Source organism: Diabrotica virgifera, chromosome 4 (assembly GCF_917563875.1).
Source record: "Diabrotica virgifera virgifera chromosome 4, PGI_DIABVI_V3a".
In the NCBI taxonomy this organism is placed as follows: domain Eukaryota; kingdom Metazoa; phylum Arthropoda; class Insecta; order Coleoptera; family Chrysomelidae; genus Diabrotica; species Diabrotica virgifera.
In genome coordinates this window covers 80,592,848-80,614,949 of record NC_065446.1, presented here as the reverse complement: position 1 = coordinate 80,614,949, position 22,102 = coordinate 80,592,848, and the positions used below count along the sequence as shown (strand labels likewise).

The 22,102-nt window shown below is 33.4% G+C and overlaps 2 protein-coding genes across 2 annotated transcripts in view; both read left to right on the top strand.

Annotated features, from left to right (window-relative positions):
- The window catches only part of LOC114331268 (protein rhomboid), a 137,650-nt gene that overhangs the window by 26,707 nt on the left and 88,841 nt on the right, over positions 1-22,102 (top strand). The window lies entirely within an intron of this gene.
- Positions 4,099-8,022, top strand: LOC126883600 (uncharacterized). The gene has a single exon (XM_050649252.1). The coding sequence runs from the start codon at positions 4,099-4,101 to the stop codon at positions 8,020-8,022; it is 3,924 nt and encodes a 1,307-aa protein (XP_050505209.1).

Sequence of the window (22,102 nt, the reverse complement as noted above, 5' to 3'; positions counted from 1 at the left end):
AAAAAACCAACAATAAGAGATAAAACCAATAAAACTTTGACTGCTTTTTTAACTTTTTGTTACCTAACTACCCGTGACCGGATATTCACCTTTCTTTGCCATCTACCTACCCACCTCCCACCCTCATTGTTCGGTCTGGTAGTGGAGAGTGGTACCTGCCACAGAAATCGAAAATAGTTACACTCAAGAGTTTGAGAGGTATAGTGATCTGTCCGTGACCGGATAATCATTTTTTGTCCACCTACCCAACTTCCACCCTTATTAGTCTGGTGGTGGGGGTGCTACCTGTGATAGAAATCGAGAGATAGAAGAGTACGAGAGGTGTAGCGATTACGGGAATCTATTCTCCATCAAACATGTTAGTAAATGTTAATAGTGACGTATGTGATTCTAGCACGGACTGGGTGGTAAGTAGCGGCACTATTGATCCCGGCCCATGCGATTCTACAACAAACCTGCTGCGATCTGCATCCAGCCTCTCAACAATCCCGGAGGACTCTGCTTCAGAGGATGACGGGGTGGAGGATGAAATAGATGAAGAAGTTAACGTTGATGATAATATGGTTATAGAAAACGGGCGTGTGTGTGAGATAGAAGAAATCTGTTGGGAACCTATGATTGTACCACCCGATCTTGTCGATGTAATCATAGAACTTTAAGTAAATGTTGGGATTAATTGTTATAATAATTTGTAACATGTTAAATTATAATTTACTTTGTATACTTATATACCATCTGAAAATATAATTGATAATAAATTATTTACAAACTTATTTCCACCCTTTTGTTACAACCTGCAAACCACAATTTTTACTGTTTTTTCATTTAAAACAAGATTTAATACAATTTTAAATAAATGTTTAAATTATATGTTATACTGCAACCTGCTAAGTTATATTTTACTACCCAAACATAAAATTAATACTAAACTGTTTGATAATAAAAAGCTTATTTTTTACTCTTTATGTTGAAAGCGGTTAAGATGGATACCAAAATTACAATTTTTTGCTTTTTATTTAAAACTACTTTTAAAGCGATCGAATTATGGTGTAAATGACGATATAAGTCTTACTAAGATGGAGAGAAGAAATTTTATAAAAATTAGACTGGACGAACTATAGAACTTGGTTCACAAAAAGTTGATTCAAAATGATAATAAAGTTATGCTAGAATAATTATGAACTTGATAGGTATAAAAGCTTGATTTAAAATAATATTTTAACTTTTTTAAAGTAAATTTGTTTCTTACCCCCTTTATCATAAATATTATTTTATAAAAATTAAATACTTCTCTAAGTTTAAAGTAAGAAAAACTCATGTATATTGTTAAATACGTTTTTATTAGAAAATAAACAAATAAACATAAATATAAAATTTAATATATACACTTAAAAAATAATTAATACTAACTAAAAATAAACATAAATACAAACTATGATTCAATATATACACTTTTAAAAATCATGCATACTAACTATACAGGGTTGCAGGGGGCCACCTACGGGGTAGAATCTGTAACAAAGAAATAACAACATTATAGAAAACAGTATAAGACACTATAAACACTATAGAAGAACAAATTAAAATTCTGTAATATATGATTTGTAAAAATCCGTAAAAAACTGTTTTGTTATGCTAGTAAAAAGTGAAAGTTAGATACGTAAAAAGTTGTATTAATATACAAATAGCATTAATAGAAGAACGAAATAAAATTCCGTAATAGAGAATTTATAAAAATTCGTGAAAAACTTTTTATTATGCTCGTAAAAAGTAAAAGTTAGATTAGATAAAAAATTGTATAAAAACTCACGCAATATATACCGCTTTATGCACCCTCATCCGTCATTCCGCATCTCCGGATATCACCAGCGGCATTTTTGCTGAATAAGTCTGTAACAAACGAAAAACATAATCAGTATTGTAATTGTCATTATTTTAGTAAGTAATTTTAACAAGTTGGTAAAAAAATAATTACTTAAGTTAATAATTAATAAATAGTTAGTAATTTTACCAATTTTGGTGAAATTGGTAAAAAACAAAAAATTACCTACTAAAATCACTAGCTAGTTGTGTCTGAGTTTAGCGAACCGACTATAAAATTGTTATGATATATTATAATCAAAAATTCTTACCTCGAGAATCTGATTTTACAGCATTCGCTAGGAGAGTTTTTGTGTTGTTAAGATCAACGATTAGGCGAGTTTTTTCCAAATGAAATGCCTCCATCATTTTCTTAGCATACGAAAATATATTCTGGACAGCTTCTTCAAGTAAATCGCTATCCTTGGTATTTTCGTCCAACCTATTCTTGAGGCGGTCCCGATGGCGTTCTAGAGCCGCCACTAACCCTCCTTTGAAATCATCACAAAAAGCGATGTGGTGGGCTTCATCGCTATTTGTGATTTGTAGAACATCCGCCACTACAGTATTGAGTGACGGCTGTGACTCCGAGATTATTTTTTTTTCTAAAACTTTTACCTCTGTCATGGGTTTCTCAATTTCTTCCCATTTATAATCAGCGATATTTAATATTTCATCCTCGACAGAGGGTTTGGAGTAAGTTAGCACAGGTGTACCGTCTTCGGGCTCGGAGACATCCTCGATAACAGGTACGTAGTCACTTGAAGTGCTTGGAGGAGCGTGCACCTCCGCCTCTACAGTAATAGTTTGGGGTGTCACCACCACTTTATTTTTCTTAACTTTTAAAATTAAGCGCTCCCTTTCTATAGTTTTTGGGGTTAGTGTTTCACACCCCACATATATGATACTGTCTTCTGACGACGCTCTCTTCTCTCTCCCACTCACTTCCGGCACCGCTGGAGGGATGACCGACGGAACGACATCAAACAATTCACACCGTTTTTTTTTTCTCGGTACCGGTGACTCTTCACGCGACTCTTCACAAATTACACGCTTTGCGGCGATTACACACTTTTCATGACAATCTAAATCCATTTCAGGATCGGAAGCGGTTGAAAAACAAGACTTAAATAATTGAGCGAACATCTTAAACTGAAATTTATAAGAGAACTCAACCCAACGAAGTGGTAGGGTAGATTCTTAAGCCCGTCCTGAAACCAGTTCTGAAACAAAGAAAGGTGGATGCCCTCCTGAAACCAGTTCTCAAACAAAGCCTTTTTTTTTTTTCAATTTTTTTTTTTTTTTTTTTTTTTTTTTTTTTTTTTTTTTTTAATTTTTTTTTTCTTTTTTTTTTCATTTTTTTTTTTTTTTTTTTTTTTTTTTTTTTTTTTTCAATTTTTTTTTTCAATTTTTTTTTTTTTTTTCAATTTTTTTTTCAATTTTTTTTTTTTTTTTTTTTTTCAATTTTTTTTTTTTTTTTTTTTTTTTTTTTTTCAATTTTTTTTTTTTTTTTTTTTTTTTTTTTTTTTTTTTTTTTTTTTTTTTTTTTTTTTCAAATTTTTTTTTTTTTTTTTTTTTTTTTTTTTTTTTTCATTTTTTATATTTTTTTATTTTTGAGGTTTTTTATTTTTGATCCTACCACCACCTTCCAACCACTCTAATGAAAGGTCTTGACGGTTGGAGTACAAAACTATCGTTATTTTTTAGAAAAAATCATGCATAGCAGGATAAAGCGGTAAAAACTGTTTTTTTCATCCTACTTACACATTTCAACCACTCTAATGAAAGGTCTTGACGTCTAGAGTGTAAAGCTATCATTATTTTTAGAAAAAAAATCAAGCATAGCGCGATAAAGCGGTAAAACCTGTTTTTCATCTTACTACCACATTCCAACCACACTAATGAAAGGTCTTGACGTCTAGAATGTGAAGCTATCATTAATTTTTAGAAAAAATCACACATATCGCGATAAAGCGGTAAAAACTGTTTCATCCTACCTCATAGTCAGTATATACTAATCAGTATATAAATACTAATCTGTTATTACTTGAAAATAACGAGGGTATCCAGTTTAAAACTGGTATCCAACTGGTATTTCCAAAACTGGTATCACCAGTTTAAAACTGGTATTTCCAGTTCAAAACCGGTATTCGAAAACCGGTTTATATTTATACATCACACTTCTTTTGTCGTTGTTTATTTTTGCGTCATACGTCCACCACGTTTCAGTCAAGAAACATGCAGTGCGACTCCTGTTTAAAAGTTTTATCCAGCAGAAGCAGTGTAACTCGACATAAACGGGAAAGTTGTCCACAACGGTTTAATAATAAAGTGAAAAAGGCGAAACTGTCAGGTGTTGATACATCAGCTAATATAAACTATTCGGCTACTGCAGAAGCAACTTCCCGTCCTACCGCAGAAGCATCTAATGCCCGTTCAGTTACAACTAGATCCAATATTATAGAATGTCAAGATTGTTATAAAAAAATTTGTGGAAGAGGGCTAACAGGACATTTACGTAGTAATTCACACAAAAGTGTTATTAATTATCTAGACAGTGGGGTTGAGAAACTATCAAGTTCGTTTAAAAATCGTATTAGTAGTTACCGTCTAACTAGCAGCAAACATCACACTGACCACATGGAATTTTTTAATGAAATTGAGGGTAACGTTTTGAGCCTTCTACATAACTATTTACACGAATTTAAAGTGATAAAAGTTAATGTCGAACTTTACTCTATGTATACAATACCTGAAAAAGATACTTATGATTTAAAATCATTTAATACTCAAAATCAAATTATTACTATTTCTACTAATCTGAAACAAGCATATCAAGATTTTATTAGTGAAATATTACCCAAGGTTTCGGAAATACAAGAAAAGGATTCTGGATGGAGTCTTTTACAAATCCAATCATTAGAAGTTAATATCAATAAGTACAACCCTCTACGATCTTCTTCATATATCAGGTTGCCACGACAAATCGAGGTGAAAAAAGCGGTTATTAATATAATGAATAAAGATGAAGCATGTTTTGGTTGGGCGGTAAACGCATCCATTTTTAACCCGACAGGTAAATCCAATCTTACTACTTCTTATCCGCATTATACTAGTCTCTTACAGTTCCATAATATAGAATTCCCTATGAAATTGTCAGATATACCAAAATTTGAATTACTAAATAATATTTCAATTAACGTTTTTGGGGTCGGTGAATGCTTTAAAAATAATGTTACACAATTGGAAATCGTTGGACCACTATATCATACAAAATCTAAAAAATCTACACATGTTAATTTATTACTTATTTTTGATGAAAACGGGAATAGTCATTATTGTTATATTAAAAATTTATCGCGGTTAATATCAAGTCAAAAATCACATCATAATGGTCAGACTTTTCTATGTAATGGTTGTTTACAATTTTTCTCATCCTTGGAACGTCTTCACAAACATGAAGACAATGATTGTAACTTTGTATATACTAAGCTTCCAACTACAGACATGATTCTCAATAAATTTGGGCATCTACAAAAAGAAAATATCTTACAGTTTTCCAACTTTCATAAACAAATGCAAGTTCCGTTTGTTATATACGCTGATTTTGAAAGTATACTACAACCGATACAACATGTGACACCTTCTGATAATTCCTCATTCACTGTTAAAACCTACCAGCACACACCATATTCATTCGGTTTTTATATTAAATGTTATTTTGATGATAGCTTATCACAACTTATTATTTACCGCGGTGATAATGTGGCTGAAACATTTATTCAAAAACTAGAAAAAGAAGTTTACACGATTTATCATAAATACCTTAAACATATTAAACCTATGAAAAAACTCACAACGGAAGAGGAATTACAATTTTTTGAAAGTAAGTGCTGTCACATTTGTGATAAACCATTCGATATTAACGAAATGAAGGTTAGAGATCATTCACATTTAACGGGGTTGTTTTCGGGAGCAGCTCATAACGCTTGTAATTTAAATTACAAATTACCGAAGTTTATCCCCGTTTTTATGCATAATTTAACCAATTACGATGCACATCTTTTTATAACAAAATTAGCTCAAAATAACGAAAAAATTGATGTTATTGCACAAACTAAAGAAAAATATATATCATTTACCAAATTACTTTTAGTTGATCGCGGTCTAGAACAAAATACATATTTAAAATTAAGGTTTGTAGATTCTTTCAGATTTTTACCTCATTCACTAGATAATTTAAGTAAAACTCTTGACGGTGATCAATGTCTAGAGTTACGAAAATATTGTCGGTCAAATGAAGAGTTCGGATTGTTACGACAGAAAGGCGTTTTCCCTTATTCATACTTGGATAACTTTTCAAAACTTAATGAGGTATCTTTACCTGCACAAGAACAATTTTTCGATGTTTTAAAAGGTGAAGGTATTTCCAATGAAAAATATTTACGAGCTAAGCAAGTTTGGGGAGTTTTTGATTGTAAAAATTTAGGAGAGTACTCTGATGTTTATTTAAAGTCGGATGTTTTATTATTAGCTGACGTTTTTGAAAATTTTCGGCGTAATTGTTTATTTAATTATAAATTAGATCCTGCTCAATATTTAACAGCTCCATCACTTAGCTGGGATGGCATGTTGCGTAAAACTAATATTCAGCTTGAATTATTAACAGATATTGATATGCTTCATTTTTTTAAAAAGGGAATACGTGGAGGTATAAGTCAATGTAGCACTAGATTTGCTACTGCAAATAATCAGTATTGTGAAAATTATGATTGTTCTAAACCTACTTCCTATATTCTTTATTTAGACGCAACAAATCTTTATGGTTACGCCATGAGTCAATATCTTCCACATGGTGATTTTCGGTGGTTAGATGGTGTAGAAATCACTAATTTTGATTGTTTATCAATCGATGATGAATCTCCGAAGGGGTATGTTTTGGAAGTTGATTTAACATATCCTGAAACATTGCATGATCATCACAACGACTTACCGTTTTGCCCTGAAAATATAATACCTCCTAATGGTAAAGATCCCAAACTTGTATTAACGTTGTTACCGAAACATAAATATATTATCCATTATAGAAATCTAAAACAATGTGTTGAACAAGGGTTAAAGGTGGCTAAAATTTATCGAATTCTAGAATTTTCTCAATCACCGTGGCTAAAACCTTATATTGAATTGAATACGAATTTACGTAATTCCTCAGATAATGAATTTGATAAAAGCACATATAAGAATTACACCAACTCTATTTATGGGAAAACTATGGAAAACGTTGATAAAAGGGTTGATATTAAACTATTATCCCACTGGGAAAACTTACCCGGTAGTATCGGTGCTGAAGGATTTATTAGTATGCCGAATTTCCACTCAGTTTCAATATTTTCTGACAATTTAGTCGCAATTCAAATGAATATTTTAAAAATTGTTTACGACAAACCGGTATATGTCGGTTTTTCAATTTTAGAAATATCCAAAATTCGTATGTATGATTTCTTTTACAACTATATTAAAGCTAAATATATGGGTGATGCAACCCTTTTGTATACCGACACTGATTCTTTAATTTTACATATTCAAACAGAAAACGTGTACCGCGATATTAAAGAAAACCTTGATTTATTTGATACATCTAATTACCCAGTAGATAATATTTTTAATATACCCAAAACACCATCAGTAGTTGGTAAATTAAAGGATGAGTTTAAAGGTGAACCAATTACGAATTTTTGTGGTACTGGTGCCAAAGCTTATTGTGTGACATTGAGTAACAATAAACATTGTAAAAAAGCTAAAGGGATTTCCAAAAACGTTATAAATAAATCTTTAACATTTACGGATTATAAACAAGTGGTTGATAATGCTAATGCAAAGATTTATCGTAAAATGTATACATTTAAGTCGCATTTACATGAAATGTATACCGAGTTAAAAAATAAGGTTGCTTTAACTTCCCACGATGATAAGAGGTATGTTATACCTGGAACTATTAACACATTAGCGTGGGGTCATTACAAAATAGATACGTTTACACCTGATCAACAACAAAACAATCTCGATTATTTAATCCAACAAGCTAAACTACTTCTACCAGAACAAGAAAATAATGATGGGCGTGAATTTTATGTAGATAGTTTTGAAATGGATTTATTATAAAATCGTAGTGGGGTGCTAACCATCTGTTGGTGGGGGGTTTTAGTTTATAACGTGTTGTAAAGAAAACTTATACAGTCGTTCTCCAGCTTCACTGCTAGTAACTAATATTTACAATGTGGATGTGTTACGTTACCGACATCGAAGTTACGGATTTAAAGAGTGGTGTTGAAAGTTTACACCAACTTTTCTCCAATTTGGAATTTGATGCTTCTCATGAAGCCATTTATGGTGCAGTGCGTCCATCACCATATTCTTCAGAATATTGTATAGAATTAGCCAGAAAATATGAAAAAGGTGTTGAAATTTGTGACTTGTATCTTAAAAACCAAATCTGTTTATATGGATTTGTATCGTTACTAAAAGTTGTAGAATTGGATGGTTATTTAATTCGAATAAAAAAATTTCTCCCATCTGCTTTATATGGAAAAGAAGAAAATAATGAAGGTGATACTTGTAGTAATGAGGATATTGACGTAGACATTCATGATCCTGAAGATGGTTCAAGTAAATCATAAACGTAATAATATTATAATTAGATTTTATTGTACCAGCGATAGTAATTAATAAACATATTTTTTGTACTAATAATTGTTTTATTTTAATGAGGTGAACTCCCACTACATATTCTCAGTACCGAATGAAACTACCTTGTTGGGTGTAGATGGTGTAAATGTATTAAATAAAAATCAAGTTGTTACTAATTCTTGTTTATTTCATAGACTACCTTTAACGGGAGAATTTTTTATATTTCCCATCCTTCATTTCTCAACAGTCGTCGACCGGTCGTTGACTGTTCGTTGACTTCTTAATCGTTTGTTAACTTCTTATCTGTTCGTTGACTACTTGACCTGTCGTTGACTTCTTGACCGGTCGTTGACCTGGTCAATGGTGGGAGGTATACAAAATGGTGGAGGTATGAAGTGGTGGGAGGTATAATGTGGTGGGGGGGTGTAATGTGGTGGGGGGTGTAATGTGGTGGTGGTATAAAATGGTGGAATGAGAGTTCTGGCCGCACAACCCCACCCCTTTTTGTACCCCCCCACTCCTACCCTGTATACCCCCCACCTTTGTATAATTAGGGGTGGGGGGTATACAGGGTAGGAGTGGGGGGTACAAAAAGGGGTGGGGGTTGTGCGGCCAGAACTCTCATTTGCCCACTACTGACTATGATAACTTTTATGAGAGTTTGGTGCTAAAATTTGGACACTTTTCTATAACATGAATTGTTTGGTTTGCATTTGACTTTTCATCAAGACGATGCTTCTCAGCATTATGCTTTACTTCTTCTCCTCCTCTCCCTCTTGCTACTTCTTCTTCTTCTTCCTCCTCTTCCTCATCATTGCCATGCAACCTCTTCTGTCCACTGCTGGACATAGGTCTGTGCTTCTTGTTGCCATTTCTTGGATATCCGTTTAATGTCGTCCATCCAGCGTGTTGGTGGTCGTCCTCTGCTGCGTTTGTCGTCTCTTGGGCGCCAGTCAATTAGTTTTCTGGTCTATCTTGAGTCTTTCAGTCTCGCTATGTGACCTGCCCAATTCCATTTCAGCCTGGCTAGTCAGTCGACGTTCGACGACATCAGTGACACCTGTTCTTTTCCTCAGGTCTTGGTTCCTTATTTTGTCTTTTTTTTGTCACGCCGAGAATCGATCTTTCCATGCGTCTTTGAGCCACTCGCATTTTTAGTGCTGTTCTTTTTGTGAGCGTGAGAGTTTCTGCTCCGTATGTCATATTAGGAAGAACACACTGGTCAAATGTCTTCCGTTTCATAGCTATCGGGATGTTGCTCTTAAAGATGTCTCTTAGTGAACCATACGCCGCCCAAGCAAGTGTTATTCGTCGTTGAAATTCGCAGTTCTGATTGTCTGATCTATTCTGATGCCATGACCGAGCTATATACTTTTCTGTCAATTCTACCACTTGATTTTGGATGGTTAGGTGTTCGCTGGGAACTAAATTTGTCATAAATTAGGTCTTACTGATGTTCATTTTTATTAGACCTATTGTTGAAGATACGTTTTCTAATTCTTGTAGCATTTGTTGTGCTTCACCCAGATCTTCGGTAATAAGTACTATATAGTCGGCAAAACGCAGATGGTTGAGCATTTCTCCATCTATTTTTATTCCTCTATTTTCCCACTTTAGCATTTTAAACGAGTATTCGAGGACCGTTATAAATAATTTAGGTGAGAGAGTATCACACCTCTCTCACATTTCGCTTGATATGAATTTCTCTGGTGGTATCATGTAGTTTTACACGCATTGTGGCGTTTTGGTATAATGTTTGTACTAGCTTTGTAAACCGGTAGTCTATTCTACTACTGTTCAGAGCAGTTATAATGCTGTCTAATTCGACAGTGTCGAAGGCTTTGTGAAAGTCTACGAAGATAAGTACCAGTGATCTGTTATATTCTATCGATTTTTCTATTAAGATTTTTACTGTTTGTAGGTGATTGTTTGCTTCGAATTTTGAGCGGAAGCCAGCTTGTTCTCGGGGCTGGTAGAAATCCAACTTCTTTTCTACACTCAAAAAAATTTAGTTGGTAATATTGATTAACAGTGATTACTGAATAGTATTTCGTTGTCACAACAATTTAATTTGTTGTTTCAACGAACTTTTAGACATTGACGAATGTATCTGGTTATTGTCACAATGATTAAATAATAATTGTGAGAATAACTAGAGTACATTAATCAATAACACTCAATTTATTCAGCCAATAACTTAGTTTCGTATATTTAATAAATGCTGTTAATTCTGGCAGCAACTCACGTTCTTGATTTCGTAGATGACAAGCAATTACCTTGGTTTATCGTGACAACGTACATATTTCATTAAAACAATGTACAAATGTTGTTAATATAGAGTAATATATGATTATTGAATAGATGTAAATTGATTGTTGTGACAACGAATGCATTAATCAATCTACTACTGCATTTAATACCCCCAATCACTGCGTTCATTGTGACAAGAATCGTAGTTGTTGAGACAATAAATGTTTTGCTTGACCATTTGAAAGTTAACGGCTTTTCCTTATCGTGATACCCCTAGCTTCTCTGTGTTACCGAAGTGCCGAATAATAATTGCATTTCGCTTTTAAGTGTAGTCCGTAGTAGAAGGAAGTTTTTGTATGTCTATTATCGTGAAATTATGGTCGAATTCTTTTTAAATGTATTATTTCTTTCGAATCCTGAGAAAACTAATTATTATTTTTGAAAATTTAAATGCAAAATAAAATATTACAGTATTATCGAGGGTCTGAAGTCCCTGAGAACCTCTATAATGATTATTTTAATAAGTCACAGCGGTGAAAAAGAGAAAATTTAGTATGATTTTTAATTTCAAATAGGCATACCATTCAACAGAAACTTTTTGTTTATTCTAAGGGACTTTCTGCCCTCGGTAATATTATAATATTTCATTATGCGTTTAAATATTTCAAAAATACTTATTAGTTTTCTCAGAATTCAAAAAAAAATGAATGCGTTTAAAAAGAATTCGATCGAAATTTTGCACCTGCGCTCTCAAAAAGGATTAAAGTGTTATACATTTTTGGAATCACTATTTCAAACGCTTTTAAATAAGCTGTCACATGACGTACTTTCCCATTAAAAAAAATCAAAGTTATGCCGCGCCTGTCACCTGAAGAGGGATCGTGTAAAGTTCGAAACATTGATGTTATAATATACTTTGATTATTTTAAAAATCGACCTGTCCGAGCGTTTTGCTTATGTGCTAAAAATAAATAAGTTAATAAGGGGGTGGGGGGAGTGTAACACTTATTCCAGTACACTGTATAAGTGAAATCATATGAAAAATCACACAGTGTAAAGTCCTTTAGGTTAAGGACAAAAAAGGGGGATTTAAAAAATTATTATTAATCAATTAACATCATACATTGGGCTGTTGCATTCAGTAATTATTAATATAAAATACGTTCATAGTAGGAATGAACGAAACTGATTGTAAGAATGAATAGAATTGCTTGTAAGAAAAACCGTATTTATTGTGGGAATGAACGGAATTAATTGTAACAATAAACGGAAATAATTGTAGAAATAAACGAAATGCGTTACGAGAAATAACACTGTTATTGACACAACGAATAGTCTTCGTCGGTCAATTAACGACATTGTTGTTTCAATAAATAGTGTTTGTTGACTCAGTGAACAGAGTTCGTAATATCTATAAATAGTGTTCGTTGACTCAGTGAACAGAGTTCGTAATACCAATAAAGTGATATTATGGTATACATAATGAATGTTCATCCATTCAATAAACGTAATACATTGGCTCAACGAACGAAAATAATGAATTGATGAACATCGTATTGTTGTCCCAATAAAACCAAGAATTGGACAAATTTTAAGTATTGCGTTTGTTGTCTGAATTAATTTTTATTGATATTACGTACCTTTTTCGTTGAGTGTAGTTTTGTCGTAATTATTCGGGTAAACATTTTATAGATGTGGTTCAATAAGTTGATTGGTCTATAGTTTTCTAGGTGCGCCTTGTCTCATTTCGTGTCTAGTAAAATTGTTAATGCATTGTTCCATGTTTCCGGTATGCAACAATCTGTTAGATAAAGGTTAAACAAAATGTTTACTTGGTTGAGAAGTGCACGTCCGCCCATCTTTATAGCTTCTATTACGACTCCATCTTCTCCTGGCGCTTTGTTGTTTTTCATCTTTTTCATTGCGTCCTGGATTTCGCTTAGTGTGATCTCTGGCATGAGTTCTGAACCTTGGTTGATCATTTTGCGTGATGTGCCTCTTCCTATTTATAAGCAATTCAGCTTGTTCATTGTCGAATTCATACCTCTATAGAAGGTTATTACTTCATCTTTTGCCGATTATTGACTTATCTCTTGCTAATTTGATCACACGAGTCTCCCCCGTTCTGCTTATGTGGTTATTTCATTATCTTTTCTATTTAGTGTGCTTTCATTTTTATACACGTTACACATGTATGTACGTTACACACACTGTACGTTACGGCTGAGGAAATTTGACAACATGGTTTAAGAAAACCTCAATGGAACTGTTTCGAGCCGCAGTGAGCAAAGTTATGATTGCCAATATAATTTCCAACATTCGAAACGGATAGGAACCAGAAGAAGAAGACGTTACACATTTTCTTCTAATATCTTCACTCCTCTTTCGGTCTCTAAGCGTATTTCCGGTAATCCTTCTCAGTACTGTCATCTCTGCCGTTTTCAGTGGACTTGTGTCTATGCCTTTGTATACACGGATAAATCGTTTCGAAACGTTTTTCCACATTCCGATATTTGCCGAGTGATTCATAGGTATTCATTGACAATTCGTTGGCGTAAATCTTCTAAAGACAGGGATGATGTTCTGTAGATTCTATTTTTTAGGTGTTCCCACAAAAAATCCAGGGGAAACAAATCTGGTAACTCAGGTGGTCATTCGATCCTGCCTCTCCTCCAATCTAATATTCGATGAACAAGTAAAGCATAATGTGACTATCTAAAAAAGCTTTATGTAGAGGAACAACAAATGAGTTAGAACTGGAAACACCTTAACAACTTAAAGACAGGAAGTTCGAAAAACACTTGAAAACATGCTTTTCAAATTAATCTTCTTCTTCTTCTTCGTTCTCGAAACTCTTTATGCCCCCCAGGGGCGTCGGAGGTTTTATTCATCCTCTATCCATATCTTCCATTTCTTGCTGTCCTTTGCTAACTTTTTCATTTGTTGAAGTGTTTTTCCTTTTTCCTGTCCAATTTCGATCGATAATTTGATCGATCTATCTCTTCCTTGGCCTCCCTTTCCTTCTTTTACCATATCTTTTTGATTCCATCACCTGCTTTGGTAGTCTTCCTTGGTCCATTCTGTTAATGTGTCCATACCATTTTAATTTTCTTTTTTGGATCTTGGTTATTATCGATTCCTGTTTCAGTCTTTGTCTAATATCTTCATTTCTTATTCTGTCCAATTTCGTTTTTCCTGCTATTTTTCTCAGCTGCTTCATCTCCGCTACGTTTATTATACTGTCTATTTTTGCATTGTTTACCCATGTCTCACTTGCATATATTAAAGTTGATACAGATCTTGCATTGTATACCTTCAGTTTTATTTCTTTCTCTATTTCTTCCTTTCCAAATATTGTTTTATTTAGTGCATAGTAGATCTTATTTGCTTTTCTCGCCCTGTATGAGATTTCTTGATCTAGCTTTCCATCCTCTGATATTATTACTCCCAGGTATTCAAACGTCGAGACTGTTTCTATTATTTCGGTTTTGCACCTAAATATCGTTTGGTTTATTTCTTCCCTTTTCTTTTGCGCTACTATCATGGTCTTCGTTTTCTTTACATTTACCTCCATTTTCAAATTTTCTATTTCTTCCACCCAGATATCGATTAATTTTTGCATTTTCTCTTTATTGTCTGCTATTATTACTAGGTGATCTGCATATAGTAATCCCTCCATTCTCACTGGCACCAAATTTCTGTAACCTATTGTTGACTGTAATTGCCTTGACTTTCTTTTAGCGCTCTTCATTACTCTATCCATTACTAATATAAACAAAACTGGGCTGAGACTGTCCCCTTGTTTTATTCCTCTCCTTAGGTTTATTATTGGCGATCTGTTTCCGTTTATTTGTACTTTAGCAAGTACGTTTCTATATGTACTTTTTACCACGCTTACTATCTTTTGCGGGATTTACAGGTCTTCCATTACTGACCATATTACGTCTCTATTTATAGAATCAAAAGCAGCTTTAGCTTTAATATCTATAAACGTAATATATAAGTCTTCTCCTATTTAGTTTTTCCTTTCAATTATATTTCTCAGTATGTATATATTATCTGTTGTTCCTCTTTCCTTCCTAAAAGCAGCTTGTTCTTCTTCTAATTTTCCCTCCAGTTCTTTCCTGAGCTTCCTTTCTATTATTCCGGTGTAGAAATTATATGCCACTGATGATAAGCATATAGCTCTATAGTTATCACATTCCGCTTCATCTCCTTCCTTGTGTATTCGTATCAATTAATTTTCTTCCCAGTCTTTCGGTATCTTTTCTGTTCTCCATGCTTTCTTCATTATTTACAGTAGCCAAAACTTGCCTCGTTCTCCTACGTACTTCATCATCTCCGGATCTATGTCATCTGCACCTCCCGCTTTTCCAATCTTTATTTTTGCCAATCCTTCTTCAATATCTTTGATATGAATTTCGTCTACTCGATTGTCCCTATCCTCTTCTCTTTCCTGCTGTCCTCTCTCCTCATTTTGTTGGTTGCATGCCTCGAATTTTTCTTTATAGTGCTTATTCCATATGGATAGTATGTCCTGTATGTTTGTTTTCAATTTAATCTTGACACTTAAACAGTGTCAACAAAGGAAGAGGATACAGATAGGGAAACAAAGACGTAAAATACTCTGTTACGCATCCGACGCAATATTGATAGCTCAAGATGAAGATAGTCTGCAAAGACTACTCCACAAATTTATCATAAGAGCAAAAGAATTTAATATCACAATCTCAACTTAGAAAACTAAAACAACAGTAATCAGCAAAGAACCAATCAGACGTAAAATAGAAATTGATGGCAAATAGAAGTTGAAGTACATAAAACAAATAGACTGGCAGGATGCCTTAATAACACTATATGGCGAAACCGACATATTAACTCTGAGTTACTGCGATGAAGTCAAGAATTTATAAAGGCAGTGATGCCATATGCATCAGAAACAAGACCCGGCACAGCCACAATACAAAGATTACTGGAAATAGCAAGAGATGAGTGTATAAACGAATAGACACTAAATAAAAAAAAAAACAATGGAATAACCACATACATAAGTAGAAAGTAGGGAAACGTCTGGTCAAAATTGCAAGTGATAAATCACCAATCGGCAGAAGAATTATCGGGAGTGACAACCTTCCATAGAGTTATCGATCCGCCAATGAACAAGCAGAATTGCTTATAAAGAGGCCGAAGAAGAAAAATAAGTTTGACACTTATCACAGCGACATCATATCACTATTTATATAAAAATTTGATAACGCTAACAACAATTTTAAAACCCCGTACACATGAGAACGTTAGACGCCGTGTTTTAAGTTACCAATGAACAAATGGTATCGTATTTGTCGGCGTATGTACGGGGTCTTAGAAATAAAATTAAAACGATTCAAAACGTGAAGTCTCTCAGCGTTTCATACTTAAACCTAATCTTAGGTATAGACACTTAGGTGTCTTCTCACATAGGCACAGTTTCACTTCTCTCTCATATAAATTTTATAGATTTTCCAGCAACAAGACATGAATTTTCTTTTTATTGATGGAGGCATTCCATTTTAAATGAATTTTTCTATTTTTATCATTCTCTTTAAAGACCATATTTCTTTTCTAGTTTTAAACGACAGGATATAAATTACTTATCATAAATCATGGTTGTTAAGAACACCAAAGAGTTCTTCACGGAAATTCTTACAGGCTTTGATAATTTAAGCAAGATTAATAGCCTAGATTTAATTAATCATAGATTCTTTTGGATAAATATCAACGAGATTTATAAATATATTCAGTTATATAAGTATATTATAAGTATGATATATATTCAGTTATAAGTATATTCAATACATACAAAATATTTAGAAAATATGATTCAAAATACGTTTCAAGCAGAATTAACAAAATTTTGCATTTAAAATTTAAATCTAACCTGACACACTCTTACAACTGTTGTATACTGTCTTTAGAGTTGCACAAGTTTGACTTGAATATTTGAACTTGACTTGAGTTTGACTTAATTTCAAGTCAAACTCAAGTCAATCCTTCTGACAAATAATCAAGTCAAGTCAAACTGGTCAATCGTACAGGTTTGAAAATTCAAACTGTTTGTCAAACTAGTTTGAAAGAGTTTGAAAAATAATTTATTTAGTAGATATACTTTTTTTCGAGATTGACATGTTAGTTGCCTTTTAAGATAAGAAAATTAATACATAATACAATGAGTGCCACATAAAAATATCTCGATACAGGAGCGATTATAATCAAAATAGGGTCGTAAATTTTTTGAAACTGATTCCTGTATGCTTAGAATTGGTTGCTGGCAAGTTTCGTTTTATCGATATAACTTTTTTATATTAGAGTGTTACTAGATTAAAACAAAGAATTCGTTGGATGATTTTTTTAATATCATACCAATTGTAATTTAATCTACTTTTAACAAAAATGTATGAAGGAACAACAAAATATTATATTTTTGATAGAGTAGGTCTAATGAATTTTTTGCGACTTTGCAATGTCGCATGTCGTCTTAAAGAATTAGTTCACTATTTGTCATTTTATAAAGCGTTCTTTATTTTTACATAATACAAGTATGCACTTTTCAATTTTCATTGTTTTGAAATCACCTGCCGCAATATCAAATAAATCAGTAGGTATATTTATTTTTCTTAATTAATTCTGCTTCGACTACAGATTTTTTTCTCTTAATTTTTCCAGTGGGCATACCTTCAAAATCAGACTCAATTTGATCTGGTACTTATTCTGAGCCGAAAAATATTCAGGTTCAGATATTATTTCACAAAGCACACACTTCAAAACGAACGTAATAAACAAGCCGAGCATATACTTCTTAATATGAAGTACGATAATTTGCGGAGTAGCAGAGTACAGATTCTGACCTATCACCTATCCAAATATGTCAAAACAAAAGTCGGTACGCTCTCAATTAGAATTGGAAATAAACACGTTGCGCAATATGATATTCAAACTTCAAACTGTTTGAAGAAGTTTGATTTCAAGTCAAACCTAAAGATATCGAAATCAAGTCAAGTCAAACTTTTTTACAAAAAAAGTTTGGTTTTCAAGTCAAGTTTGTTGAATAAAATCAAACTAGTTTGACTTGATACATATCTAACTGTTTTTAACATTCTGTCTTCCTCTGATCTTACCACATGAGCTGCCTATCTTACCCGGTTAGCTTTTATATGTTTGATGATGTTTTCAGTACCTTACTTACAGAGTCACCAATTTTTGGAGTTTTGGACCAGAGTTTTGGACCAGATAACAGCGAAACTACAGGGTAACATTCCATGGTGCTTAATGTATGCTGATGATGTCGTGTTAGTAGGAAATAGTGAAAGAGACTTGGAACAAAAACTGGAACAGTGGAGACAAGCTCTGGAGGAAAAAGGTTTAAAACTTAGTAGGACAAAAACAGAGTATTTGGAATGTTCATTTAAAGATGGAGCTACTACAAATAAAATGGTATCTTTGGATGGAGAAATGATTGTGAACAGCAATAGTTTTAAGTACCTAGGATCGGTATTACAGCTCAAACCGGACGCTCAAAATGGTGTAATTTTTTACTGAACAATATGTGGACCATACAGAACAATTTGGTGTTGGAGGAAAACTTTTACTTTGGATGTCTGGGTTAGGCCTTTTTTTGGACCAATTATACTATACTACCTCCGTAACTTTGGAACCGTTCATTTTAGAAGGATTATGCATAGGGCATTTTTTATTTCAAAAATGTAGAACATTTTTGTATACAAGCTTGTTCATGCTAAACCGCATAGTTTCAGAAATATTGAAGAAAAACGTGAAAAACTACGAATTTACCGATTTCTCCCCTCTTTTCCTCCAAACCCGACACTCAAAATGGTGTGACTTTTTTCTGAACATTATTGGACCATATAGAACAATTTGGTGTTGGAGGATAACTTTCACTTTGGATGTCTGGGCTATGCCATCTTTTGGATCAATTGTATTATCATACTATACAGGGTGTCCAGAAACTCTCCCGACAAACGAAGACCGAAGATTCTTCAGATAATTTTAAGACAATTTAACCCAATTCACCTAGTCCGAAAATGCTTCCTAAGGGAGCTAGAGCTCTTTGAAGATTGCGTTCTGGAATTAGTTTTTCTTTAATATATCCAGAACGTTTGTATTTAGAAAAACGAAAACTGGTACTATTATTTAATTTCCAGAGATAAATCGATTCCATCAATTACGAATTTCTAGTACCGGTCATAGTCTCCCGTTTTGGGTAGGGCAACGGATATTTTATCGCATAACTTTTTTCTGTTTAACTTATAAGCATTTCTGACACTGGATTAATAAATTGTAAGATATTCAAGTACTAAATGGTACGCTTGTTTTAAGTCGGTAGGATTCACCATTTTCTAGAAAAATCGATTTGAAAATTTTTCGTTTTGTGAATTGGAAAAAAAATTGAAATTTTTTTTTAAACACGGTTTATTTTATCGACTTAAAGCAAGAGTATATTTTAGTATAATAATACCTTATGAGGTATGAGAATACCTCATAATTTAATCATCAAGTGTCAAAAATGCTTAAAAATTAAAGACACAAAAACTAATGCAATAAAATATCCGTTGACCTACACAAAACATACGCATATGACCGGTACTAGAATTTCGCAATTGAGAAAATCGATTTATCTCTGAAAGACAAATAAGTGTATCAGTTTTCGATTTTCTAAATAGTTTTTTTTTGAATTTTTTTTTAAATTCAGCAAACGAAAAATTTTCAAATCGATTTTTCTAGTAAATGGTGCATCCTACCGACTTAAAGCCAGAGTACCTTTTAGTAGTAGAATACCTACAATTTAATAATCCAGTGTCAGAAATGCTTAGAGGTTAAAGACAAAAAAGTTATGCGATAAAATAACCGTTGTCCTACCCAAAACGGGCGCCTATGACTGGTACTAGAAATTCGTATCTGATGGAATCGATTTATCTCTGGAAATTAAATAAGTGTACCAGTTTTCGTTTTTCTCAATAAAAGCGTTCTGGAGATATCTAAGAAAAACTAATTCCAAGACGCCATCTTCAAAGAGCTCTAGCTCCCTTAGAAAGCATTTTCGGACTAGGTGAATTAGGTTAAATTATCTTAAAATTATCTGTATAATCTCCGGTCTTCGTTTTTCGGGAGAGTTTCTGGACACCCTGTATAATATGCAAACCGCAAAGAACACTGAAAGGAAAGTATCTTCGGTATGTTATGCCCGTCATCGATGTAAACCTCGACCGCGATCGCGACCTACACCGCGCTCATCCATGTATCTTCGGCATGTTTTTACCCTAAGTCCTAATGTTATACTAAATGGCATCGATGTTATGTTTCCCATTTTTACCTGTGAATATGAGTCTGTCACGCACATCTCAGTTAACTCAACTAATTTTCTTGGTATTCCCATTTCTACCATTGCTAGCCATAGTGTGCTTCGTTTTATCGAATCCAAATTTTTATCCCTAATTTTACTTTTAATTTATAGGAATGCATATAACCTCATCCGATCATGGTTATTATAATCTTCTTCTTAAAGTTCCCTCTCCTATCGGAGGTTGGATACCATAATGGCTGTGGTCACTTTGTTGGCTGCTGCTCTGAATAGTTGTAATGAACTACAGTTAAACCATTCTCTAAGGTTCCTCAGCCAGGAGATGCGTTTTCTTCATATGCTTCTTCTTCCTTGGATCCTTCCTTGCATAATAATTCTCACCAACTCAGATTTTTCTTCTCTGGTAATGTGACCCAAATATTCCAGTTTTCTAGTTTTTATACTTTTCATAATTTCTAACTCCTTATTTAAACGTCGTAGCACTTCAACATTGGTAATCCTTTGGACCCACTGAATTTTCAATATTCTTCTGTAACACCACATTTCGAACGCTTCTATTTTTCTTATGTGTTGTCTCTTCAATGTCCAAGCTTCTATTCCGTATAGCAATATAGAAAATATGTAGCATCTTAGAGCCCTCAATCTGAGAGGCAACTAAAGGTCTTTGTTTGTAAGCAGTGTCTTCATTTGTTATAAATGCTTGCCTTGCAGTTTCAATTCGGACTTTAATTTCTTTGCGTTGGTCATTTTTGTCATCAACCCAGGTTCCCAGATATTTGTATGTCTTAACTTTTTCTATTTGGGTTTGCTCTATCATTAACGTTTCATTTCCATGTTCTGTTTTTGAGACAATCATAAGTTTAGTTTTTTTCTTGTTTATTTTTAGTCCGTATCTAATGCAATAATCGTTAATTCTATTTAACAATTCTTGTAACGATTCCATGGTGTTTGCCGTTCTAACGGTGTCATCAGCGAATCTTATGTTATTTACTATTCTTCCGTTTATAGAGATTCCATCACTTAGCTCCGCTATCGCTTCCTGAAAAATGGCTTCACTGTACAGGTTAAACAGTAGTGGCGACAGAACATAACCCTGTCTTACTCCTCTCTTTATATCAATATTCTCGGATTCTTGTTCTTCTATCTTCATATTGGCCTTTTGATTCCAATACAGATTGATGATAATTCGTAAATCTCGTCTGTCTATATCTCTGTTTTTCAATAATTCTATTAGTTTTCATGTCGGACCCTGTCGAACGCTTTTTTAAAGTCGATCAAACAGGACTAAATATCCAGGTTCATATCTAAGCATATTTAAGAGAGGACATTAAACGCAAACAATGCCTCTCTTGTTCCAAGTTCTTTGCGGAACCCAAATTGGGTATCATCCATATCATATTCTAGCTTTCTGTATAATCTTCCATGAATCACCTTTAGAAATATTTTGAGGATATGGCTTATTAGTGGTATTGTCCTATAGTCCGAACAATCTTTGGCATATATTGTTTTTGGTATTGTTACAGAGGTGGACACCTACCATTCCTGAGGGATTTTTCCGGTTTTATATACTTCATTAAACAGATCTAATAGTACCGGTAGAGTTTCATCGTCTAGGTATTTCAGTAATTCCGCAGGTATTTCGTCTAGACCTACAGTTTTTTCGTCTTTGGCATTTCGTATTGCTTGTTCGATTACCTCCATTATGATCTCTGGTCCCCTTTCGCTGTCGATTTCTTCCGGTTCTTGTCTATTATTCTCAAACAGATCTGTTATGCATGTCTTCCACTTTTTAAATTTCTCTTTGACTTCTATAATAATTTTTCCATTTATGTCTTTAAGAAGGCCATCTTTCTTTTTCCGCTGTGTATTTGTGATTTCCTTTATTTTCTTGTGCATGTTAAAGCTATCATACTTTTTAGAATATTCTTCTGTTTCACTACATTGATTTGC